The 27,466-nt window shown below is 40.4% G+C and overlaps 1 protein-coding gene across 3 annotated transcripts in view; it reads right to left on the bottom strand.

Annotated features, from left to right (window-relative positions):
• Positions 1-4,749: 4,749 nt before the first annotated feature.
• LOC143933953 (tetraspanin-4-like) overlaps positions 4,750-27,466 on the bottom strand; it is a 170,930-nt gene continuing 148,213 nt past the window's right edge. For all 3 annotated transcript variants that reach the window (XM_077457159.1, XM_077457160.1, XM_077457158.1), the window contains 2 exons: positions 12,406-12,489; positions 4,750-8,741 (listed from right to left, as the gene is read on the bottom strand). In XM_077457159.1, the coding sequence (XP_077313285.1) occupies positions 8,673-8,741; positions 12,406-12,489 (153 nt within the window). In that variant the 3' untranslated portion in view covers positions 4,750-8,672. The remainder of the gene's footprint in view (positions 8,742-12,405; positions 12,490-27,466) is intronic.

Raw genomic sequence — 27,466 nt, forward strand, 5'->3', positions numbered from 1 at the left:
AAGAGGGACGATCTGCTGTTCTACGTTTCCCGGAAGATCTCCAAGAATTTTGTGAGCGGTTAGGAATTCAACCCGCCCCACAGATAGAATGGGATAGTGAAGAAGAGCTAGGGGATGGGGGCAGCAGGACTCAAAGGAGTATGAGGCAGAAAGGCCCGAGCCCCTGGAGACGAAAGAATCCAATTATTTGAAGCCAAGATGACTAGAAGGATGTTTCGGGAGGGGGGGGGTGTGGGGGAGGGGGCTGGAGGGAGGTTTGAGGGAGGTTTGGATGGACACAAGGGGTGAACCCCAGGGATAATATGGGGGAGAGGAGACCACAAATAATGGCCTGCCAGACCCATAGGCTTAACAGGAAAGGGGGAGTCCTACCCAGTCTTACGAGACGTTCTGTTATAGGACAAGGGGGGGAGGGGGGTTTTTTCTTTTTTTTTTTTCTTTGGGCTCTCACTCGGTCCTCCCACAGGGTTAGCAAGGGTAGTTTCTACCGGGTTCACTAGACGCCCCAAAACGGTGGGGAGAATGGTCATTGAAAAAGAGATATGGTGATAGTCAATGTTATCACCTATAATGTAAGGGGCTTAAACACAAAAAGGAAAAGATACAGGGTAAATGACGAGTTATACCATATGGAAGCAAACATTGTTTGTCTCCAAGAGACGCATATAACATGCACCTCAAGGATTAGACTGAATTCGGTTAATTTTCCGGTATGGATTTATGGGGATTCCCCATCCTCATATTCTAGAGGGGTTGCTATAGGCTTTAGTAAAACAACAAGGTTTAATTTAGAGGACCGACTAGTGGACCCGGAGGGACGATACTTGTGTTTAAAAGGAATGCTGTTTAATCTTAAATGTACAATTGTCAATATTTATGCCCCAAATGAAAATGCTGGCACATTCTTGAAAAAAGTATTGAACAAAATAGAAGATTTTAAAGAGGGGAAATTAATCCTGGCTGGGGATTTCAACTGGAGTATGAACCCTAAAATGGATACCACAGCAGGGGGTTCTAGGACATCTGAATATAAGCAGAGAATGTTTTTAAGGGCCCTAGCTGCATTCCAGCTACAGGATACCTGGAGAGTATTGCACCCAAAGGACAGGGATTATACATGCTTCTCCTCGGTCCACGGTTCCTACTCTCGCATAGATTATATTTTTTTGGAACACTCATTTTTGACGGCCCTTAAGAAAGCGGAAATAAAAATAAGAACAGTGTCTGATCATGCGCCAGTTAAGATTCAGTTGGAGGTAGGGGAGGACCAGGGACCGAGGATGAACTGGAGATTGAATGAATCACTGTTACAGGACAAGGACTCTGTAAGTAAGATTGAGAGAGAATTGGAACAATTTTTTAGATTAAATGACACACCAGGAATCTCCAGCCCTATATTATGGGAAACGCACAAAGCAGTTATAAGAGGAATATTAATAGGGATTGGAGCGGGGAAAAAGCGTGAGAGAGAGAGGAGGAAAACCCTACTGTATGAAGAAATCCAGAGACTGGAATTGAGTAGTAGACCAAGGGGACTTCAAGATACTCAGGACTTAGTAATAAAAAAAAGAGAACTAGAAGATTGCCTAGAGCAGGACAGGGAGGCCGCTTACCACATCCTGGGAACAGAGAAATATCAATGGGGAAATAAATCAGGCAAATGGCTGGCCAGGAGGGTGAAGGGAAAAAAAAGTAAAACCTTTATCCCAAAAGTGAGAAATGATATTGGGGATATACAAAATATGCCTGAGGACATAGTGAACACGTTCTATACATACTATAGGGCCCTTTATAATATTCAACAACAAGACAACATAGGGAATAGCGGAAGGGAAAACATAAAAGATTACTTGAAAGGGATAGACATCCCCAGGGCTAAACACATAGAAATGGAAGCATTAGAAGCCCCAATATCAAAGGCGGAAATTGAGTGGGTGATTAAAAATACAGCCAAGGGAGGTTGCCCGGGACCAGACGGCTTCCCGATCTTATATTATAAGCAATTTCAAAAACAGCTGGTCCCAAAATTATGCGACTATTTTAATGCAGTGGGGAGAGATGGAAAATTTCGAGATGAGACATTACTGGCACATGTGGTCCTGATACTGAAAGAGGCAAAGGATCCGCTCGCGGTGGAAAGTTATAGACCAATTTCCTTGCTAAATTCAGATATTAAACTTTTTGCAAAAATCATATCTGAACGATTAAGACCTCATGTGCCAGAGTGGATACAGCAGGACCAGGTTGGATTTATTCAAGGGAGAGAAGGGCGAGACAACGTATTAAAGACCATTATGTTAAGCCAGGAAACCATAAGGCAGGGCACCCCCACGATACTCATGTCTATAGATGCTGAAAAGGCATTTGACAGGGTTAGCTGGGGGTTCCTATTTGAAGTGTTGGAACGATATGGAATAGGGGAGAGGATGAGAGGCTGGATAGAAGCGCTGTACACTCAACCTAAAGCGAAAATTAGAATAAACGGGGCCCTGTCCTGCCCCCTGGAATTGTGCAATGGGACAAGACAGGGCTGTCCGCTTTCCCCACTATTATTCATATTGTCATTAGAACCCCTCCTGTCGGCAATTAGGAAGAATCAAAACATCCATGGAATACGAGTTGAAGGGAGGGAATACAAGGCCGCTGCTTTTGCAGATGATCTCCTGCTTTATATTTCTAGCCCTGAAACCTCCATACCGGCGATTATGGAAGAACTGTTAAAATTTGGGAAAGTCTCAAATTTTAAGGTTAATGCAACCAAATCTGAAATCTTAAACTTAAATATACCAGCAGAAGAGCAGAGAATTCTCCAAGCTAAATTCCCTTTTAGGTGGTGTAGGAGGGAGCTAGTCTATTTGGGAATAAGGCTGACGGCAGCGTTGGGCGATCTGTTCGAGGTCAATTATATCCCCTTATTAAATAAAATTAAACAGCATTTGGATAAGATCCAATATAAAGCGCTATCATGGATAGGGAGAATAAACGTAGTTAAAATGTTTATTCTACCAATGTTTATATACACATGTCAAATGGTCCCCATACTGTTACCACAGGGCTATTTAAATAAATTAAGAACTATGATTAAAAGATTCATATGGAAAAAAAAAGCGGCGAGGGTGGCTCTTAATATCCTGACAAGAAGCAAAGATAGAGGAGGGTTAGCAATGTCCGATTTTAAAAGATACTATGAGGCTATAGCAATTTCTCGAATCACAGATTGGATACATAATAAAAAGGGAAAGGATTGGGTGGAACTAGAAATAAAGTTGAGTAGAAGGGAATTAGGGGGGATAATATGGATACCTGCAAAATATAGAGAATTAGGGAATAGCACAAATTTACTGACAAAAGGTTTACTTCGAATTTGGGACACAATAAATAAGAGACATAACTGGGAACACAACTCACCTCTAATCCCACTATTGGACACTAAATTTTTTTTACCAGGTCAAGAGGAACACGTATATTATAGTAGCTGGGCTAAAAAAGACAATATTAAGCTACAGGATGTTATGGAAGGGAATAGGCTGTGCACATATGAGGAAATTATAGGGAAGTGGGGACACAAGCCACTAGACAAATGGAGATATTCACAGTTGCACTATTTTACTCAGTCTTTAACACAACCACTACGGGGTAAGGAGCACCTAAGACCACTAGAGAAGTTGGTAGAGAACTGTCATTGCCTGGTAAAAAGGATCTCAAAAATATATGAAATCCTAACAGATGTAGGTGAGCAAAAGTACCCCCCATATTTGGAGAAGTGGGAAAGGGAAATTGGATCTTTAGATAACGACCTCCATAGAAATAGGATCATTAGACGGACCTACTCGGTAGCTAAAGACTTACAAACCAGAGAGATGTCATATAAACTTTTAATAAGGTGGTATATAACCCCACAGCAAGGAAATAAAATTAGGAGTGAGACCCCCTCAACGTGTTGGAGAGGCTGTCCAGTGGTGGGTACTTTTGCTCATTTATGGTGGGAGTGCCCCAAGATCCAGCTTTTCTGGGAGAAAATCATTAGGAGAGACCCCTGGGTATGTCTATTTCACGACCCGGAAAAAGGAGAGAGAGAGTATGCGCATTCTCTGGTCCCTGGCTTATTGAACTCTGCTAAGGCTCTGATCCCGAGAAGGTGGAGGAATCCCGACCCTCCATTCATGAAAGAGTGGGTAGAAAGATTAGAAAGTATACGAAAGATTGAAGAGACAATGTTTAAATTGGATAATTTAGAAGAGAGATATCAGAATAAATGGCGACCCTGGATACAATTTCAAAAATCTGAAAGCTATTTGAACCTGCTTGAATGTTAGGAAAACTCTCTGGGTAAGGACCGAGTGAGGGGGGGAGGGGGGCGGGTGAGGTATAAGGATGAGTATTTGCAAAGAAATGTTGTTGTTTTGATTATTATGCTGAATAGTTTATATTTGTAAAGCTTGAAAAATTTGGAAAATAAAGAATAAATAAAAAAAAAAAATATCATCATACAACTGAACAAGAGTAACCCGATGCTCCTCAATACAACACAGAAAAAAATAGAAAATACAGTACAGTAAGTATGTGGTACAGACCATAGCACAAAATGCATCATGGCTTTTTGCTACTGTAAGGTGCTTATATTCTAAAAGTCCCCTGGTGCTTTACGCCAGTTCCTGGACTATGGGCAATTGAATAAAGTGCAACACTTCTGTATACAAACTCATTTTTACATGTTTTGCAGGAATCCATTAACAACTGACACCAATACATTGTACGATAGAGATTTTATTGGCATATTACACAAGTCTGAGTATTTCACATATGTTGTGCTCTGATACCATTAATATTTACACGCCAAGCTATCTTCGGATGAGGAAAAAAATACAAAATACATGATGTGTGGTATATGGTATGTAAGCAGGTTACACCTGCTAATACACAGGGGCTAATATATGAAATCTGGAGCAAAGGTCTGAAAGGGCAGCTGCTCAAAGCAACCAATCAGTTGACATCTTTCATTTTTATCCAGCTCCAGAATAACTACAGATTGATTCTAATTGATAGCTGTGGACAACAAAGACCTTTGGTTTTATAGAAGAGTCTTATGGGTGGTTTTAAGAGCTTGTGACCACCTCCTAAGTTGCTTCAAGTTGTTTTTACATTCCTTTTGACCTTTGAGAGAAAAGCAGTTTTGACACAAATGCCCAAGTACACAAGCCCTGAAGGTGCTTACAGACATAAGATCAGTTTCATCCAATATGGTTAGAATTAGACACAAATATGTGTCTGTATACAACCCCTTACCTCCCTTAGCTGTGTCTTCTTAGGGTTACATAGGTTTGATTTTTCCAGCCAATGGCTGTTGTTTTCTCCTGAGAAAGGCCGGCATCAGGGTTGTCCACTTTGCCTGATAAAGGGACCCCTGGTGGTTCCTTCACAATGTTGTAATTTTTTGTATGACTTGTGGAACAAAAGTTAATAAAGACAATTTGATTGCAGAAAATGAAGGTGTGCTATCAACCTATTATTATCCCATCCCCTTCCCCAGGAGACAAGGGTCAGAAGGAAGGAAAAGGGTGGAAAATCTCTTCAGGGAGTAAAGAGATATTATAAAATAAAATTTCGTTTTTTGGTAGAGTGGGGAACAAGTAAAATATTTTTCAGATTTCCCATGCTGTTCATGTGTTCCCATCATGTGACCTCCATGTCCCTCATTTCTCATCCTGGTGTTGAAAGAACAGGAAATGAGGGGGAACGTCTCCCCAATGAAACCCCCCCCAAAAAGAAAAATCTAAAATAAGTTGTAAACCACTTGGTTGAAATTTTGTCTGGTGTATAATTAGTGCTGTTCCCTGTCATTTGTATTACTGCATGAGCTTTTGAAGTATCCATTATCCCTAGCAAGAAACATTTTGTTGTTTCTTCACCTTCATTTGTCAGAGTTACTTTCACACTGACACAGAATTCCATGATTTTCCCATAGGAGCAAGCGAAATGTGGATGGTTTCTACAGGCCAGAGTAGATACGCCAAGAGCCAGAATGAACATAAAAGAAAATGAATTACATATATTTTCCAGAAGTTTATTAGATCGCTGCCTGCCCTCAAATAATCTCTACGTAGATTTATACTTTAAGCATCTTATAAATTTCCGCTCTTAACTGGCAGAATCACGGGGTCCCAATAGATGAGGATGCCCATTGCAGTACTTAATCACTGTAAATAGTTTTTGCCATTGAAAAAGAATCACCCCTTGACATTTACACTTCTGTCAATAAAATCAAAACTAAAATATACACTTTAAAAGATCTTAACTCTCCTTAAAGCAAGGTAAACCTAATACAGAATATCATATAGAAATAACTGAAGAAGCATGCTAATGCCCTTATATTTTGCTCTACACTGCCAGGGGGTTTCCACAGAGGCTGTTATCTTTACGATACACCTTTTTTATTATACACTTATGACAATATAAAAGTTTGCATTTTAAAAACATTCAACGTATAATCCAGGGCAATACTGCAATGCTATATAGGCACATAACTGGATTAAAGCTGGACTCCCCCAAACAGATTTCATATTTTTTTGGTGAATGCAAAGTTTGAGCCACGGTTGGGTATTTGCTGCTGTACAATGTCCCAGTGAGAAGGCCTCTTGTCACCATTAATATGGCTGTGATTGGTTAACAGATTGCATGACAACTAAGCCACCTGTGGCATACATACACATATTACAAATCTTCTAGTGCAGCCATCCTCAACCAGGGTTCTGTCTAACAATAGGGTTCCTTCAGAGGTTTCTAGGGGTTCCTTGAATTGTGGCTGATTGAACTTCCATTTGATGGTGCATAGTTCTGAAGCCAACATAACTTGTTGAAGCCATCTGCAGTAAGCCAGTGATGTTTTTAGCTGTCTATAATGGTGGCCTTTTGACGACCACTGTATACATTCTTTCATCTGGCTAATATAAGGGGTGTTTTTCCCATTGACCCCCAATTATTTGGTTTACCAGGAATTCCCAGAGACCTAAAAAGTATTTCAAGAGGTCCTCTAAGGGAAAAGGTTGAGAAAGGCTAATGTAGTGGATTCTGTTTCGAATCATAGGCCAATGATAAAAGACACTCTTCTGAAAAAGCAGAGTATTCAAACTGTCAAAGTCATGTTAGTGGTGGCAGAAAACTCCCATGACACAAAATCAAACAGTAGTAAAAACCAAGCTGAGATCAAATATTGCCCCACCACATTTCTAGGGGGAGTTACTCTTTGAAGATTGGCACCTTATATACATACTAGAAAATGCAACACAAGTGCAAAAGGAACTTGAAATATTATCAAGAAAACAGTTCAGCTCAAGCTCAAGTTCTCATAATACGTTGCTTTCTCCATCAGGTTACAGGAGTCAATATTTTCCACCCTACTGCAGATCCAATACTTTTGTTAAACCTTTACCAGAAGCATCCTCTGGCAAAGATATAGGTTAAATGAAGTACAAATGTCTATTAATTATATAAAAACTTGAATAAATGCATTTTACATCTGTGTTAAGAACATTATAATACTGAATGGCTATAATGCATGAAAATAGAAAGATGAATTTACGTAGAAGCTCTGATGTGGCAACCGATAAGTGATCACTAGGCCAATTTCCATAACAGATTGGCAAAATCATGTTTTGGGCACACAGTCTTGCTAATATTGCAATCTGATGGCAAACATGTGTATTATTCTTGGTGGAACAGTGACAAAACCTTATGTCCTTTATAGAGTCGACCCCTGGCATGGGGCTGTGGCAACAAGTAAAATACATGAGTAAATTCTGGCATCCAGAAAGCATTGCAGCTCAAATTCTACTCCATGGATTGATTGGTATTCTATAATCCAATGTAGCCTTGTTTGGCATCTTTTCCATGTGTTCAGGGTAGTACTGCATGTTTCTTGATTATTTGTATCCAGTTGTGTGCTTGGGTGAGGTTGAGTTGAGCTCAGAGAGAGGGTGGTGCTGAAACCATGGAACACCCTGTCCTGCTTTTTTTTGCAGGTTCAGATTCAGCATCATTTAGAAGATGAGGATATTAGAAATGATAATGACTTAGTTTGGGTCAGTCATATAAATGACAGAAACCTAGATATATAGACTGTGCCTCCCAATTAACTCTTAATGCAGAACGTTCACGTTTGACTAGAGTGCAAATTGAATTGTTGTCAATGCTCATGTTGTTGTTTCTGTATCTCAGATTGAAAGCATTGTGCTTTGTCTAATAAACCCTGCGAGGCATGTGCTTGGCAGACCTATGCATATCATTCTAGGATGTCCTGAGATTGCAACGTTCCATCTGGTCAAACTTCATTAAATGGCTTTGGTGCTTTAAAAAAAAGAAGCAAGAAGACTGTTCTTATTCTTCATCTGTGAGTAGAATCTAAAGGGTTTGTATAGATATGGAAGCTGCCTTACAAAAGCTGCCATGATATAGTCAGCAATATAGGTCTTCTTATACAGGAAATACGTTCACGCTAATGGTTCAGTCAGCAGGTAAGATGAACAGAAACGGGATTGGGTCCCTATAAAGAGAAGTGCAGCCAAGAACAGCCTTGCATGGCCCGAGAAGCATGAAGAAACAGTCTTTGATCAAGCTGAACAAAGATGTGGAACATCAGCCTCTGGATCATCTTAAGATCTTGCAAACATCTGTGATTACTCATAATACTTTTCTGCCTTGAGGACTTGGCAGTACATCAGCATGGAGAAGATCAGACCGAACACCTAACAAAGGAAAGAACAACAAAAAGATTTACTTCCAGTCAGTGATTCTAAGTATGCAATACAGCACAAAATGTAAAACATGCACAAAGGGAGAGCTCAAAAGTTACATGCATAATATTAGATATTCACAATGGCTGTCTAATGCACAACAACGATTACGTATATTAAAAAAACTTTAAAAATTACATCATGTACCTCCAGGTACACCTGTTCATAATTTGTGCATTGCTACTCTGTAAATGTCAAATAGTCGGCATCCCAATTAAAAGTTAGGGATCACACTTATCGAAGCTACCTTGACAGGGCAGTGTGGCTTCACAGGTAATTAGGGAATTGCCAAAGCCTCCTTCCTTCCCCACCTAATAGATGGCTACATACAATGCTTCAATCAGATACAGCCTGTGAGTTAATTGTATATATGCTTTTTCCTTCCAAAGCTCATAATGCTCTGTGAAACCCGAGTATGCCAAATTTGTAAAACAAAAATGATATACAAAAAATAATATATTATAGATATACAACTTTCACTTCAAACTATAAAATATTCCAAACCCTTATAGTTTTCCCTTAAAGTGGTTAAAACCTCTCACATGAAATATGAACAAAGCCTATCCCTCTTTAGTGTGTGCTTCACTCAATCCAGAGCACTAAAGTGTCACTTCTGTCTGCTGCCTTGTTCCTCTGCTATCTACACGAGTCCCTTCTGACCTGTTTTCTTGACACCAAGAGAAAAAAAAAAAGGTGATGGGGAAGGGAACTCCAAGACATAGCATGTGATTGACAGCCTCAGCTATATTCCTGTGTGTTGTGTGAAGAAGGGGGTGTCCCTTCCAATCAGCTCGAAAAACTCTCTTCATTGAGCTCTGCAGAGTGCAACTTCAGCTCCTCTCCCCCTGCTTTTTGAAAGCTTAGACAAGCTGTATAAATTCTACACTTTGAATGGATGTATATAAGAGAAGAGTGCAGATAAACAGATACAAAATTATGTAGGGAGGACTTGTTTCATCTCTGTGTATAATCTGAGGCCAGTCACTTCATTTGGTACTGCAAATGTAAGAGTCTACAACCACCTTAAAGCAGACGTTTAAAAAAAAAAAAAAATCAACAAAAGGGATGTACATATCAGAAGCATCCCTTGTGCTGGTGCCAAATCCTCTGTCCTTTGCACCCCCTCTCATATACCACAGCCATTATTCTTTTACTGCTGTGGTGGTTAATAGAGACGAGAGACGGATCACAGGCACTCATCATGAGTACCGACTATGCTTGCTCCTCCTCCATTCATACAACTGATCAATTCCATCAATGAAAAGCGATATATGTAGACATGATAAAATGCAATCTAGATGGACATTTCATTTGTCTGCCAATCCTCCAATCATAGATAGCTTTTCATGACAGATATGGTACAGCATCTATGAATATTGGAGGGGGGCAGAAAGGGTGATGTAGTTGGAGTCCCTCATCCCTCAGGTCTACTAACCCCCACAGCACCAATAGATTACGGCTGTGGGGTATGAGTGGGGGCAAAGAACAGAAGATTCTATGACAGCTAGCACCATTTTTTGTTTTTTGTTTTTAAAAGTCAGCAGCTACAAATACTGCAGCTGCTGACTCTTAAAATAAGGACACTTACCCGCCCAGCGCGCTCCCGCGATGTCGGCACCCAAAGCCAATCTCTCGATCGGCTCTCGGGTGCTGCCGCCGCCATCTTGGGTATGGGAATCAGGAAGTAAAGCCTTGCAACTTCACTTCTCGGTTCCCTACTGCGCATGCGCAAGTCGTGCTGCGCAATAAGGATGGTCCCCGCTGTCTCTGGGATCTGTGTGTTTCCCAGCAGACAGCGGGGGACCCGCAGGAAGTGGCGTAAATACCCACAGACTCTACGGATATCTATGCCGGAAGTGGGTGCAAATACCTGTACTATACAGGTATCTGCACCCCCCTCCCCCCTGAAAGATGCCAATTGTGGCACCGGAGGGGGGTTCCAATGAGCGGAAGTTCCACTTTAGGGTGGAGCTCTGCTTTAATGACCACAATTGTAGGCAGGACTTTCAAGCTTGCTCCTTTACCTCTCCAGTGGGCAGCATTCAGCAGGATTGATGGTGGGTATGACCTCAGGAAGGCATGATATACACGTGAATGCCAGCTCTATTTACATATATATGCCACCGCTATTTACATATCAATGCAGGTTATTTACATGTAAACACAGGGTCTGCAGGTGAATCATCTGTATATAGCAATAGGGCAAAGCTGGGCAGCATTAGTAACAGAACTTCACACTGAGATATTGGGACACAGCTCTGGACTAAAACTTCAAGGGACAAGGAAATTTAAACTGGGAGAGTTGTCAAGTATGAGGCAGCTACTTTGGACCCCACAACAAAAGATGGCTGTTTGGCCGGCTTCTGTCAAAGGGGCATGACCGAAAAAGGTCTGGCAATCAGCTCCCGATCAGAGCTCTCAGCCGCTGTCTGAGAGGCCACCCCCCTGTCAGAATACAATAGAACAGCAGGGAAAATTGCTGTACTAACATTGGATTGTTAGTACAGTGGCTCCTACTGAGCTTTTTTTCATTCAGCCCTGCTGGGTTGAATGAAAAAAAAGATACTAGTGTGTATGAGGCTTAAGACAGGACATAGACGGTGCCAATTTCCTGCAACCACAGGTTGACAGGGGAATCCCTCCTGCCAGGCCATTGTCTTCTCCCGCCATGGGGTGGGGGGGCGGGAGCGGGTGGGGAAGTTGCCCCCATCAGGAGAAGATAGTGATTAGTGCTAGCAATCAATCAACTTGGTACATTCAGCCTGCCCACTAGTGGTTCAAATCTCAGCCAGTTCCTGCTGAACCAGCCGAGATTCGACCCATGCAAGACCGGCCTAAATTTAGCCAGTGACTGGACACTGAAGGAACAGCAGCACACTAATAAGATCAGACCTCTCCTTTTTCTTTCTGTTTGTAAGTACTCATTGCTGCAGACATATCAGTACCCAATGCAGTTGTGTCCGATTGCCTTATAGTGCTGCCCCTCTCACTCTTCCTGTATAGGGGATTACAGAAAGCCGATTATTCAGAATGTATACCAGCTATAAGTAAAATACATATAAAGATTTTCTATAATTATTTTGTAACCAAATTAAACAAATGATTCTTTTATTTGCCTGAATACTGGTTGACTGGCCACCATGCTAATCCAACACTACAATAAAATAGTTTTTGATCAGTGAACAGCAACAAGTAGATGGATCAAAATATTAGACTTCACTACCTCCTCACTTTTTGCGTGCTTGCTCAAAATCAATTACTTTCAGGCGGAGCTTAGCAATGGCAGCTTCCTTATTTTTTGCATGACAGATTTCCTTGATTAACTTGGATTTTTATTGACCCGTGAGTAAATTGATGACGGGCTTGTGAATGTCAAGAAGTATGCAGGTGGCTATAATATAGGCTGTATTATTGTACAGTCTACCAAGGACTAGCAGATCTGAAAGAAGAGATGCAACCCAAGCTTTACCACTCCACCTGTATTTGTGTGAAATAAGTCAGATTAAGCAAATTGCACATTTTGGCATCTGGACCCAACAGAGAAACTCATTCAACTGTGGACTTTTGAATTCCTCCATTTTACATGACACAATGTATTCTGTGTAGGGGAACTCACCTGTACAACAAGAATGCAGATGCCAAAGATCCCCACCGAGGAAATATTACTTTCAACCCATTTCTTCACTTTCTGGTAGCACGGCTGGGAAAAAACAAAGGAAAACAGATATCAAGGTCAATGAAAAGAGAATTCTAGTTTTGCAACTTCTTCATACTATTTTTTGATGCTGAGACTATCGTCTGATATTATTCTATTTTTCAATGTCAATGCCAACACTCCTAATGAGTGGTTGCCCGGGTGTACTTGCCACCAATCACTTTTTCCTCATTAAGGGACATCTGCTGGGGGATGCCTGCTCAGTGCACAGACCAGATCAAATGATACAAGCGCACATTAAAACAAAGCAATTGACTTATCATGTAGCCTACAACTTCCGTCCCAGTCTCTGACATTTAATTCTGCACATCCACATATATCATACAGCAGATTTTGGTGATTAGAAAGGTCATTGAACACATTCAGACCTTTGCAGACACCCCTATTAGTGTCTCTTGCTGCCTATTGCGTTTTATTGAGCTGTATTATTTCTGATCATTAACTATTGTTACCCCAGGGTCATATCTACTGGGGCCATGTCCTTTTGTATATGCTTAAAGTCCATAAACACTATCAGAAAATCGGCAGTAAAATTTTGTCCGATGAACGATCTGCCGATTTTCGGAGCGTTAGTACGGTGCTTTCGAAAGCCGATTACGAATTTGACAAAAACTGGATGTGCAGACTATAAAATATTTGTTGTATGTGAACACAATGCCCGATTTGGGTTTAGTTAGTACAGTTTTCATCTGAAAAAAAATTGTAAGAGCAAGACTTCCCATGCTGAGAAACGAAAGAACACATAAAAAACTATTTAACACATTACATCACTTCTGAAGTGTGAACGAGAAGGTCTCTAATTCATCCCAAAAGTGTTCTACCGGGTTGAGGTCAGGACTCTGTGCAGGCCAGTCAAGCTCTTCCAACCTAAACTCACTCACCCACGTCTTTATGGACCTTGCCAAGGTCCATAAAGACGTGGGTGAGTGAGTTTAGGTTGGAAGAGCTTGACTGGTCTGCACAGAGTCCTGACCTCAACCCGGTAGAACACTTTTGGGATGAATTAGAGACCTTCTCGTTCACATCAGTGCCTGACCTCAGAAATGCGCTTCTGGAAGAATGGTCAAACATTTTATAATATATACAGTATATACACACACATATGCATGTATGTGTGTGTGATATATATATATATTATATTAGAAAAACCTCATTAAAAAAATGGAATTGGAACCGGAATTGGAACCAATACCTCTTTTTTTTTTTTTTTTTTTTACTTGCTAGATATGTTTCAGTTGCACTGTTCACAACTGGGCTTCTGTTGTGTACCTGCGCAGGAACACACCAGAAGCCCAACTGTGCACTGTGCAGCCGAAAGCATATCCAGCAAGCTAATGAAAAAAAAGGCAAAAATACCACCAAAAGAAAGCTCTATTTGTGTGAAAAAAAATTATATAAAAATTGTGTTTGTGTACAGAGTTGTATGATTGCGAAATTACAAGTTAACCACATGCCGACCAGCCGCCGCAGTTGCACTGCGGCAGAATGGCACGGCTGGGTGAAACGACGTTATGTAGCCTAGTGCGCCCCCACCCGAGCTGATGCGAGTGCTCGGTAGTCATGATCCCCGCCGGCCGGGCTCCGGTGATCACCGCTGAGACACGTCGAACCAGGAACTGTGTGTGTAAACACAGTTTCCGGTTCTCTGAGGGGAGAAGTGACAGATCGTCTGTTCATACAGAGTATGATCAGCGATTTGTTATCTTCCCTGCACAGTCCCAGCCCCCTTCAGTAAGAACACAAACTAGGACACACTTAACCCCTTCACTGCCAGTGACATTTTTACAGTAATCAATTTTTAATCGCACTGATCGCTGTATTAATGTCAATGGTCCCAAAAATGTGTCAAAATTGTCCGACATGTCTGCCATAATGTAGCAGTCATGATAAAAATTACAGATCGCTGCCATTACTAGTAAAAAAAATAAAAATAATAAAAATACTATAAATCTATCCCCTATTTTGTAGACGCTATCACGTTTGCACAAACCAATCAATATACGTTTATTGCGATTTTTTTTTACCAAAAATAAGTAGAAGAATACGTATCGGCCTAAACTGAGAAAAAAAAATGTAATATATTTTTGGGGGATATTATAGCAAAAAGTAAAAAAATAATGCGTTTTTTTCAAAATTGTCACTCTTTTTTTGTTTATAGCACAAAAAATAAAACCTGCAGGGGTGATCAAATACCACCAAAAGAAAGCTGTATTTGTGGAAAAAAAATTACAACAATTTTGTTTGGGTGCAACGTTGCACGACTGGGCAATTGTCGGTTAAAGCAACGCAGTGCCGAATCGCAAAAAGTGCTCTGGTCAGGAAGAGGGTAGAATCTTCCGGGGCTAAGCGCAGTGCCAAATAGCAAAAAAAATGGCCTGGTCACAAAGGGGGTAAAACCTTTTCAGAGCTCAAGTGGTTAAACACCTTAATTGGTTTTATTTTGCTTTTAGCTAGCTGGAAAGCGTGCTAGGAAATAAATTTGGTTTTGTTTGTACCAATACCCTTTACCTATAAATAACCAATAGTAACCTTAGCTTTCATTTATAGGAAAAAATTAAACAAGAATTCTGACTGGTCACTGAGGCAACAGCTACGATTTTGTTATTTGCTTTTCTCTGGTTTGTTGTTGCATAGTTGAATTGTATTAATGCCTATGGTGCGTTTGGTAAATAATTGCTCTTTGCACGTCACCGTGGCCTTTGTGAAAAGGTAAAAGCCCGAAATTGGTTAAATAAGCAAGCAGGGACAAGAGGCTGTGATACGGACGGGAAAGTGAGCGTGGGAGAGAAAGAGACGCTATAATCAGCAGCAGTCAGACAGAGTACAGACGTGGGTAGCAAACAACTAAACAGGGGGTGGGCTACACAGCTCCCTACTTCCTTTCTTCCTAAAGCTGCTATTAACCACATCCCTGGGCTTCTCATTCACCATGTGCAATCAGCCTGCTCCAATCTCTCATTTCAGACTTCTGGGACTAAAATGACCTCAGCAATGCTATGCATGTTGGCCATCCAAATGGTTCAGTTTTCCTGGACTGCAAAAATAAATGAGCTGGCATAAGAAAGGCAACATATGGTCAGTAGTTTTATAAGCATTAGACTACCAACAACCTCTGCTCTGTTTTCCATTAAGGATTTATTTGCATTTCATAAATATTATGGGGGTTCCATTTATAATTCATTTCACGCAACTTTATCCCAGGATTTGCACATTTCCCAATTGAATCCAATTAGAAAAATTATGTGAAAATGTATAAATAGACCCCCAAATCTAAGTTGCCCTGATCAGAATGTCAGCTCCATTGTTAAAGAAGAATTCAAGGCATAGTTATTTTATACATAGTTACAGTGGCTTGCAAAAGTATTCACCCCCTTGGCTTTTTACCTATTTTATAAAGACTGTAATATATGTTATATTACAGCCTTTAGTTCAATGTTTTTTTTTTTTATCTGAGTTATATGTGATGGATCAGAACACAATTTCATTTTTCAGTTTTGGGCACCAGTTCTCAAAAAGGATATCGGGGAACTGGAGAAAGTGCAGAGAAGGGCAACCAAACTGATAAGAGGCATGGAGGAACTCAGCTATGAGGAGAGATTAGAGGAACTAAATGTATTCACTCTTGAGAAGAGGAGATTAAGGGGGGATATGATCAACATGTTCAAATACATTAGGGGTCCATATAGTGAACTTGGTGTTGAGTTGTTCTCTGTACGGTCAACCCAGAGGACACGGGGGCACTCTTTACGTCTAGAGGAAAAGAGATTTAATCTTCAAGTACGGAAAGGTTTCTTCACAGTTAGAGCTGTGAAAATGTGGAATAGACTCCCGCCAGAGGTGGTTCTGGCCAGTTCAGTAGACTGCTTTAAGAAAGGCTTGGATACTTTCCTGATGGTACATAATATAACTAGGTACTAACATAGGTAAAGTTGATCCAGGGAAAATCCGATCGCCTATTGGGGGATCAGGAAGGAATTTTTTTCCCCTGCTGTAGCAAATTGGAGCATGCTCTGCTGGGTTTTTTTTCGCCTTCCTCTGGATCAATTGTGGGCATAAAATTGGGTATCTGGATTGTACAATTATTTTTTATTTTATTTATTTGTTTTTAAGGTTGAACTGGATGGACTTGTGTCTTTTTTCAACCTGACTAACTATGTAACTATGTAACTATGTAACAATAGTCTAATTTGGTGAAGTAAAATTAGAAAAATATATACATAAAACTATCTTTCATTTAAAAAAAAAAAAACAGATAATTGTCATGTGCGTATGTATTTACCCCCTTTGTTATGAGGCCCATAAAAAGCTTTGGTGCAACCAATTACCTTCAGAAGTCACAAAATTAGTGAAATGATCTCCACCTGTGTGCAACCAAAGTGTCACATGATCTGTTATTACATATACACACCGTTTTGAAAGGCCCCAGAGGCTGCAACACCTAAGCAAGCGGCACCACTAACCAAACACTGCCATGAAGACCAAGGAACTCTCCAAACAAATAAGGAACAATGTAATTGAGAAGGTTAGGTTATAAAAAAAATATGAAAATCTTTGATTATCCTTAGGAGCACTGATCAAATCCATCATAACCAAATGGAAAGAACAACAGCAAACCTGCCAAGAGACGGCCACACACCAAAACTCACAAACCGGGCAAGGAGGGCATTAATCAGAGAGGCAGCACAGAGACCTAAGGTAACCCTAGAGGAGCTGCAGAGTTCCACATCAGAGACTGGAGTATCTGTACATAGGACGACAATAAGCCATACGCTCCATAGAGTTGGGCTTTATGGCAGAGTGGCAAGAAGAAAACCATTACTTTCAGCAAAAAAATAAATAAAATGGCACATTTTGAGTTTTCGAAAAAGGCATGTGGGAGACCCCTAAATGTATGGAAGAAGGTGTTCTGGTCTGATGAGACTAAAATTTTACTTTTGGCCATCAATGAAAATGCTATGTCTGGCGCAAACCCAACACACTGCATCACCCAAAGAACACCATCCCCACAGTGAAACATGGTGGTGGCAACATCATGCTGTGGGGATGATTTTCAGCAGTCAGGACTGGGAAACTGGTCAGAGTTGAGGGAAAGATGGATGGTGCTAAATACAGGGATATTCTTGAGCAAAACCTGTTCCTCTGTGTGTGATTTGAGGCTAGGACGGAGGTTCACCTTCCAGCAGGACAATGACCCCAATCACAATGCTAAAGCAACACTTGAGTGGTTTAAGGGGAAACATGTAAATGTGTTGGAATGGCCTAGTCAAAGCCCAGACCTCAATCCAATAGAAAATCTGTGGTCAGACTTAAAGATTGCTGTTCACAAGAGCAAACCATCTAACTTGAAGGAGCTGGAGCAGTTCTGCAAGGAGGAATCGGCAAAACCCCCAGTAGTAAGATGTGGCAAGCTCAGAGACTTATCCAAAGCGATTTGGAGCTGTAATAGCTGCAAAAGGTGGCTCTACAAAGTATTGACTTTAGGGGGGTGAATAGTTAAGCATTTTCTGTTATTTTGCCCTATTTGTTGTTTGCTTCACAATAAAAATAAAAAAAATCTTCAAAGTTGTGGGCATGTTCTGTAAAGTAAATGATGCAAATCCTCAAACAATCCATGTTAATTCCAGGTTGTGAGGCAACAAAACACGAAAAATGCCAAGGGGGGGTGAATACTTTTGCAAGGCACTGTACATTTATTCAGCTTGGACCAATGGCTTGGCTTAGTAATTAATATATAAATATACTGTATATTTTTTAAATTTTTGGCAGCCTGTAATAAAAATATAGTAAGAACATTTATAAAAACCTTGTACCAAAAATGTCCTTACAAATAAAAATGTAAAATTTATTTTAGGTAGGCAAAATTGTCACAGAATTATAGTCAGATTCAATGATACATACTGCTAAATTCGGCCTGGGCCTCTGAGCTTCAGTGACTTCTGATCACAAAAAGAGGACCTGTATATGATATGACACATAATTCTGAGAAAAAGCTGAGTAGAGGACGTAGCCACTACTGTACTGGGTTTTTTCCAACTGATAATCTGTCTATCCCAGGTAGGGGAGCAGCACCATCATCTTTTTCTTTCTTAGAAGTGTCCTACCAGTTTTTCAAGGAACATTGAAAGCTATGCAATAGGCACTGGAAGCAAGCAACACCACTCCAAAATCTAACAGCGCCTACATTTCAGCTCAGAAAGCTACTTTAAAAGTGCAAAGCCACTTCCCTTGACATTAGCTTCTGTGGTGATAATTAAAAGATGAAGGCGGTCAGGAATGGGACACATTAGAACAAATCTTTTGGAGCTGACCCTTTGTTCAGCTTCTTTGGTGTACGGTTTGGAATCTCATTAGTCCGTTTACCAGCATTACACTGGACACTTTTTTTTAGCTCATTATTTGTTGTTCTTCCCTCATCCTTCAATCCCAGAGGTATATCGTAAACTGATCAAATCTATCCTGGAAGATGCGCAGTGGGCTATTGCATATAATTGAAAGTCACTGAATATTCCCTTTGAAAAAGTGGTCACTAAGGTTATTATTGTTATTATACAGGATTTATATAGCGCCAGTTTGTGCAGTGCTTTACAACATTAGGGCAGACAGTACAGTTACAATACAATTCAATACAGGAGGAATCAAAGGGCCCTGTTCGCGCTTACAATCTAGAAGGGAGGGTATATTAACTGCATTCAGCTTATATAATGGGTTTACCCTTCCTAAATATCAAACTGAGTGGGATTTTTGGCTTGCCAACATGCACTTTTGTAGGGTCACTATTTTAGGTACTCACTACTCTCTATTGGTTTGTGAATGTGATGTTTGCTGTATGTTTATCCAATACTTTATGTGGTTGATAGGATTTTATCTCTGTTATTTTGATTATTGTATTTCAAACAATAAAAAATAATCTTGCTCATTCTTCTTTTCATTTCCAAAGGTTTTTTATTGAAACAAATTATACAGAACAAGCATGCAAGGGCAGTAGCTTATATACCCAAAAAATTTGCAAGATCATTTTTTATTCTGAGGGTGGGTCGCTACACTATTATTTTTTTTACCTAGAATCATACCCATGGCAGACTCTGTTAAAAAAAAAATAAAAAAATCAATTCAGTTATTGTATAAAGTGTATATGATAACTTTCTTCATAAAGAGATGCCATGTACCAGCATGAAGCAGGCCATGCACTTGTATGCAGGTGTTAGAACTTAGGTACCTTTAATTTTCTTCTTGGGGAGGGAATGACGAAATGGGATGCCCTTTACAAATGTGGGGGAGTCTGGGGTCTATACCTGGAATCACATGGAGAGGGCACCACAGAGGTGTCTTGATGTGTTCTCCCCTGTGGGGAGGAGCTGCAGAGGACTTTGCCCTTAGATACTGGGATTTAGACTATGTACTTGAGTCATGAGCTTGGTCATGAGTACCACAATGCTCTCCTTCTGTTCACCAAATTGTAGTGACGTGATTGTCTGAATTGTTCGGGCTTGCCATTATTTGAAAAAGTTATTACCAATGAGATGGACTGTTTATTACATTGCTACCAAGTAAAGAAGTAACTTTTAAACAAAAGGTCCTCTGTTTAATGCTCTATTGGGAGTAATGTGCTAAGTACAGCCAATGCCTGGGGTAAAGTGGTCAGTTCTGGAGTGGATGTTGGTGGAAGAAATGGAGTTTCCAGCCTGACAGTGAGAGAAAATCCTATTAAGTATCATGTGCCAGGTGGCCTGGGTCACCAGATCTCATGGAACCAGGGAGGTCAATTGGGCTTCTGGAGCTTCTATCTGGACCACAGGCCTATGTAAGTGTACTCCAGGCACAAAGGGGCTAATGTGTGTAGTGACCAGGAGAATGAGGAAGAGATGTCTAGGACAAGCATCCATACATGTGAACAGTATGTGGGTTTTGGTGGAACACAAGCGTGATGCTCTGCAACTCTGTATGCAAAGGTGGAGTCCAGCTGCATGTGTCAGTAACATGAAAATAGGCTGGACTGTCCCCTTACAGAATTTTGTTCAAAAACGTTTGTTCAATGTCCCAATGGTTAATTAAGACATATCAGTGTTAAATAGTCAAATTGAAAAAAGACAAAGTCTATCTAGTTCAACCAAAAAAAAAAAAAAATCCCAGATACACAATCCTTCACCCACAGTGTTAATTTTTGACCATTTGCACCAGAGATTTCGAAAGGCTCAGAATGGACATGTATTGCTAACTGTTGTAAAGGATTGTAAAGATCAAAAATTAAAAATTACGTTTATATGGGAATTCTTTCAAAGATGGGCTCTTTGAATGTGTATACTGTAATATAGTAGTGTAATGGTGTTTGGTCAGCTTTAAAATCACCGTCACAGATGGGGGTGTCCAATCTGTAGGAGGTTTGGTGATAGATGAAAGGTACTTGAGTGATATTACAGAAAAAAGAAAGCTCAGTTGTCAGCAGTGTGGGGATGTTAAAGTGATACTAAAGTCTATTTTTTTTTGCACTTATAAATAACAAACATGTTATACTTACCTGCTCTGTGCAGTGGATTTGCACAGAGCAGCCTAGATCCTCCTCTTCTTGGGCCCCTCTTTTGTGCTCCTGGCTCCTTCCTCCTGTTGAGTGGACCCACAGAAAGCAGCTTGCTATGGGGGCACCCGAGCCGAGCCACAATTCCCTGTGTGTATTCAGACATAGAGCAGCAGCCCGGTTGTCCCCTGCCCCCTTTGACTGACTGACTTTGATAAACAGCAGTGGGAGCCAATGAGGAGGGCAGCCGAGACACTCCTACAATATCGCTGGATCTAGATGGGCCTCAGGTAAGTATTAGCGGGGACTGAGGGGTCTGCTGCACACAAAAGGCTTTTTATGGTAATGCATAGGATGTATTAAGATAAAAAAAAAACTTCTGCCTTTACAACCACTTTAAGTAAGAGAGAGCAATAAGCTGGACAAGGCAAAGAGTTAGAAAAAGTGAAGTTTCTGAAAGATGTCTTACACCTAAAGCTTAACCATCATTATACGTTGGTACTTTGAAGAGGAATATCGTTGCTCCAGTGCCCTCCGTCGCTTATCGGAGCCGTTGCCAGTGGCGGAGGTGATTAGATGTTTTCCCTAGCCTGGCATGGAGACGAGCAAGGGGAAGCTGGCCCCCTCCGGTCTCCATATCATTGCAGGGCGGAAGCGACGTCAAAACGTCACTTCTGCCCATAGCTCTTAACCACTTAAGGACCAGGCCTCTTTTTCGGACTTGGTGTTTTCATGTTTAAAACAGTTTTTTTTTGCTAGAAAATTACTTAGAACCCCCAAAAATTTTATATTGTTTTTTTTCTAACACCCTAGAGAATAAAATGGCGGTCATTGAAATACTTTTTTTCACACCGTATTTGCGCAGCGGTCTTAGAAGCGCACTTTTTTTGGAAAAATTCACTTTTTTGAATAAAAAAATAAGACAACAGTAAAATTAGCCCAATTTTTTTTTATACTGTGAAAGATAATGGTATGCCGAGTAAATTGATACCCAACATGTCACGCTTCAAAATTGCGCCCGCTCGTGGAATGGCGTCAAACTTTTAGCCTCAAAAATCTCCATAAGCGACATTTAAAAAATTCTACAGGTTGCATTTTTTGCGTTACAGAGGAGGTCTAGGGCTAGAATTATTGCTCTCGCTCTACCGATCGCGGCGATACCTCACATATGTGGTTTGACCACCGTTTTCATATGCGGGCGCTACTCACGTATGCGCTCGCTTCTGTGCGCAAGCTCGTCGTAACGGGGTGTTTTTAAAAATTTTTTTTTTTCTTCTTATTTATTTTAATTTATTTTATCTATTTTTACACTTTTTAAAAAAAAATAAATAAAATGGATCACTTTTATTCCTATTACAAGGAATGTAAACATCCCTTGTAATAGAAAAAAGCATGACAGGTCCTCTTAAATATGAGATCTGGGGTCAAAAGGTCCTCAGATCTCATATTTGGGCTAAAATGCAAAAAAAAAAAAAAAAAAAAAAAAAAAAAAAAAAAAAAAAAAAAAAAAATCTGACATTTAAAAAAAAAATATACCTTTAAGAGGTATGGGCGGAAGTGACGTTTTGACGTCGCTTCCGCCCTCCTATGGTATAGAGACGAGTGGGGGCCATCTTAGCCTCACTTGTCTCTATGCCCAGCCGACAGAAGGACCCGATCGCCTCCGCCGCTACCGACGGCTCCGGTAAGCGGCGGAAGGTGCGGGAGGGCGGCGGGAGGGGGGGGTGGCACCTCTCCCGCCGCCGATAGCGGTGATCTAGCGGCGAATCCGCTGCGGAGACCACCGTTATCGTACAGCCGACCGCCGCCTGAAGAGATGGATATCTCGGTTGTGGCAGCAGCTGCTGCCGTTACCGAGATATCCCTCTTCAAAAAATGGACGTACATCGTCGTGCGGCGGTCGGCAAGTGGTTAAAGGGACTTTTTTTGTATTTTTTTTAAATGACAAAAAAAATTTTTATTGCATTTTTGTGTAAATATGAGATCTGAGGTATTTTTGAATAAGTAAAAAAAATAATTTTAAACGCGCCCCGTCCCGACGAGCTTGCGTGTAGAAGTGAATGCATACGTGAGTTGCACCCGCATATGAAAACGGAGTTCAAACCACACATGTGTGATATCGCCGTGATCGGTAGAGCGAGAGCAATAATTCTTCCCCTAGACCTCCTCTGTCACTCTAAACATGCAACCTGTAGAATTTTTTAAACATCGCCTATGGAGTTTTTTAAGGGTAAAAGGGTAAATGTTTGTCGCCATTCCACGAGTGGGCACAATTTTAAAGCGTGACATGTTGGGTATCAATTTACTCGGCGTAACATTATCTTTCACAATATAAAAAAAAATTGGGCTAACTTTACTGTTGTCTTATTTTCAAATTCAAAAAAGTTTATTTTTTCCAAAAAACGTGCGCTTGTAAGACCGCTGCGCAAATACGGTGTGACAGAAAGTATTGCAAGGGCCGCCATTATATTCTCTAGGGTGTTAGAAAAAAATGTATAATGTTTGGGGGTTATAAGTAATTTTTTAATCAAAAAAAAAAAACAGTTTTAACTTGTAAACAACAAATCTCAGAAAGAGGCTCGGTCCTTAAGTGATTAAATTGGTAGGATACAGTACTTTACAAAACAATTTCTGAAGAAGTACATATATAAATGTGTATTAGGATTGGAAGCTCCTTGAGAGGTATAGACTGATGCATATTTGTAACCTGTAATGCATGATGTCAGTACTATAAAGCTACAGGAAATAATAATAAAGGCTGGACATGGTCTGCTAGCTGCATGACCGACAGCCTTGTGCTACCAAATAGTGAAAAGGGAAAATAGAAAAATGAAACAAAAAGGATCTCTCAGGCAAACAACAACGGAACGCGTTAAGTAAATAATCTGTAGTCCAGGCACGCAGAGTGCTATTTATCAGTAGGAACATTCAGAAATTCCCTCAGGTGTGAGAAAGGAGAGTCAATCCATAGACAGGAACACAGTCAGATAGAAAATGGTTTCAGGCTCTAATTGCTCCTATACGTGTCATGGGGGCTCCCGGCTGTGCAGTCTATTGATGTGTCTGATGCACAAATTAGAGACAGAATAGAGTCTGCACTTATTAAAACAACAAGAGCTCCCTGTTCTGACAAATTCAGAACAAACAATCCTCTTAGTGAACAATAGCATTCAGTATAGTCCATAATACTGTATGATATAGTTCCCCTATGCATAAACAAATTAATTATGGCATAAAATGTAATTACCTTTAAGAAGCCATCATATGTTAAAATGATTAGCAGATCCAGGCCTTTAAAATAGCTAAAGTTCTATGTTAATGATGACCTTTTTTTTTTTTTTTAAAAAGGGTAACTTTGCCTTATCTACTGGTCAGAGAGGTCACCAATTACACAGGAGCAGAGCCAATATTGACTATCCACAAAACTTTGATTTACATGTAACCTCATTTGCCTATACTTGAATCTAATAACTGTTTTTGTTTTTTACTGAACTTAACTCAACTTCTGCTTCTGTGGTTTTCCATTTGAATTGAGTTTTTGACCGGTTTATTTGAAAAGGTCAACCCTACCTTGTACAAATATCTCAGCTTTGCCTATTTGCTGGCATAGGGACTTATATGATTGTGACCAACTAAATGTTAATAAGTGTGCCAACATGTTGATCTTCCACCTCACTCCTACAGCTGTTACCAAGTGGGTGCACAAATAGTCCAGGACACAAATTCACATTTGTTGGGCTTTGCTGCTCCTTGTGCAGAACCAACATTGCATAGAACAAATCTACCAGGTCATTGACCAGCCAAATAACAGGCTGCACATCGAAAGTTTTTAACTCCAGCCAAGGTTTATCAAGTCAAGTCAAACTTTATTGTCATTCTACTACACGTAAGAACATACAGTAGAACAAAATGTCGTATCTCACAGGACCACGGTGCTACATACAAATTAAACATAATTATAAATAAATATACAGAAAATAAAAAACACCAATAAAAGAAAACCTATACACATCTGGGAACTACATAACTGTACATATCCTATATGTTTCCACAAGCCTTTGTAGCAGCAAGTGTTTATAAAAGTGTCTAGTGCATATTCAAGAATAAAAAGGATGGGACGTGAGACGTTCCTGGTCATAATTTATAGGTTGTAGAAGAGATTTCAAAGAGGATTGGAGTTGAGGGCTCTTGCAGACTGGGGAAAAAAAACTGTTGAGCAGTCTCACAGTCCTGGTTTTGATACTCCGGTACCTTCTACCTGATGGCAAGAGCTGAAAGACTGTGGGAGGGATGGGTAGGATGCTTCACAATACTGATAGCTTTGCTGGAGCATCATCTATGGAAAATGTCCAGGATGGAGGGGAGAGAGACACCAATAATCTTTTCTGCCATCTTCACTAGCCGCTTCAGGGTTTTGCGGTCAGCAGAACTGCAGTTCCCATACCAGACAATGATGCAGCTGGTGTTCCCCTATAGAATGTAATAAGAATGGGTGGGGGGGGGGAGACTGGCTTTTTTAAGGCGGCAGAGAAAATATAGGTGCTGTTGTGCCTTCTTAGTTAGTGACGTGATATTAGTTGTCCAGGTAAGATCCTCTGATATGCGCACTCCCAGGAATTTAATACTGCTTACTCTCTCCACAGTCAAGTTGTCGATGGTCAGTGGGGAGTCAACAGAATTTCTCCTGAAATCCATAACAATCTCCTTTGTTTTGTTTACATTTAGGAACGGGTTGTTTGTACTACATCATTTAACCAGTTGTTGCACTTCCTCTCTGTAGAGCGTTTCATCATTGTTGCTGATGAGACCTACCACAGTTGTGTCATCTGCTAACTTGATGATATGATTGGAGCTGAACTTGGCAGTACAGTGAGTGGGTCAGCAGGATGAGGAGCAGTGGACTGAGCACATATCCCTGTAGGACACCCGTGCTCAGTGTGGTAGTGCTCAACGTGCTGCAGCCAACACGAACTGACTGAGGTCTTCCAATTAAAAAATCCAGGATCCAATTATTGCAATGACCGTACAATAATCACCCCACCCAAAGCTTTGCACCCCAACATGTATCACCCACAACAGGGCTTAATCATGGAGATCACAGGTCATTGACTTAGATTGCTTCCTCAAGCGTCTCCTGATCTTAATCACTAGGGAAGTGTTTTTACAAAGGGCAGAAAGCCACTCAAAGTCACACAAGCATTACATTTCCATTCACAAGCAACCATAGATTTGAGAGGATTTTCACTTGTGGATGCCCAATCCAAGCACCCTTGGGCTAAGCTATATAAAAGGTGCTTCACGACCCTCTAGAGTTGGAATTGTTGACCTTAAATGCTTATGCCAATGGACAGGGATGGGTCGTGAAGCAGGATTCAGGTTCTGGCTTATCATGGTAAATATTGAGATAGCTTTTCTAATTGGTGCACATACTCATTCCCCCAACAGCAGCCAGATGGCAAATTCATAGGCCTCAAACAGATATTAAACAATTTCTACTAAGCTATAATGTCACTGAATGCAAGTAGCACTGCTTATGTATTATTTACTGTCACAGCTAATGTGTTTATTTTTGTGTTATCAGTTATTCAGCACAGTGATGGATTACAGCTATACTTTACCAGCCTACGTACAGCCAGTATATATATTGTACATTGTTTCATTTTTCATTAATAGACTCCTGCGCTGGCATCTGCTGTGACATATAAAATATAAATGACAAAATGTAAATTTAAAGAGCCTTTTTTTTCTGTTTCCAAAAGGTCAAATCTGCCGCGCTGTGAAATTCATGGCTAATTGGTATGGTCACTGGTTGCATTGGGGACACAAATCTACCTCTAGTCACTCGCTGCATGCCATGTTAGTAAAAAAGATTAACAGATGGATTTAAGGCAAACCACAAGTACTGTTAGCCTGCGGGATAATCTATGAACCTTGACAACACTCAGGGGTTATAAATAACTTTACTAACAGGGTCTGATTTCTCTGAAGATATCTGGGGAACTTTGCTGTCATTCTCATACAGATGATCAAAGATTCAATAAAAAGACACAAATCTAATTCAGGAAAAACGTGGGCCTGCAAAAATCCCATTTTAGGAAAGATTGTTAATTGCCAATATTATGTCACTGAACTGCATAATGTCAATGAGATTACTGAGGCTATTGGCTGCCATTGCTGATGTATCCTTCTAGAAATGTTTGTTCCATGCTGGTCCAATGGCCTCAATGTCATTTGCATCATTGACCCAGAACAAGTATGACCAGGAGCTGACTTTTTTGCTTGCTGCATGTTTGTTCCAGGTTAGTGAAGTTAGAGAAAGGAAGGTGATTAACATTTTCAAAAAGAGACCAGCAATGACAGCCGGTATGTTTATTTATTTAAAGTGGTTGTAAACCGCCAGTGTTCTAAAAAGAATAAAAAAAACCTGCAAGACAATCGCATAATGGGCTA

Source organism: Lithobates pipiens, unplaced genomic scaffold (genome assembly GCF_037356315.1).
Source record: "Lithobates pipiens isolate NorthernLeopardFrog02 unplaced genomic scaffold, aLitPip1_a1.2 Scaffold_27, whole genome shotgun sequence".
NCBI classification, from domain to species: domain Eukaryota; kingdom Metazoa; phylum Chordata; class Amphibia; order Anura; family Ranidae; genus Lithobates; species Lithobates pipiens.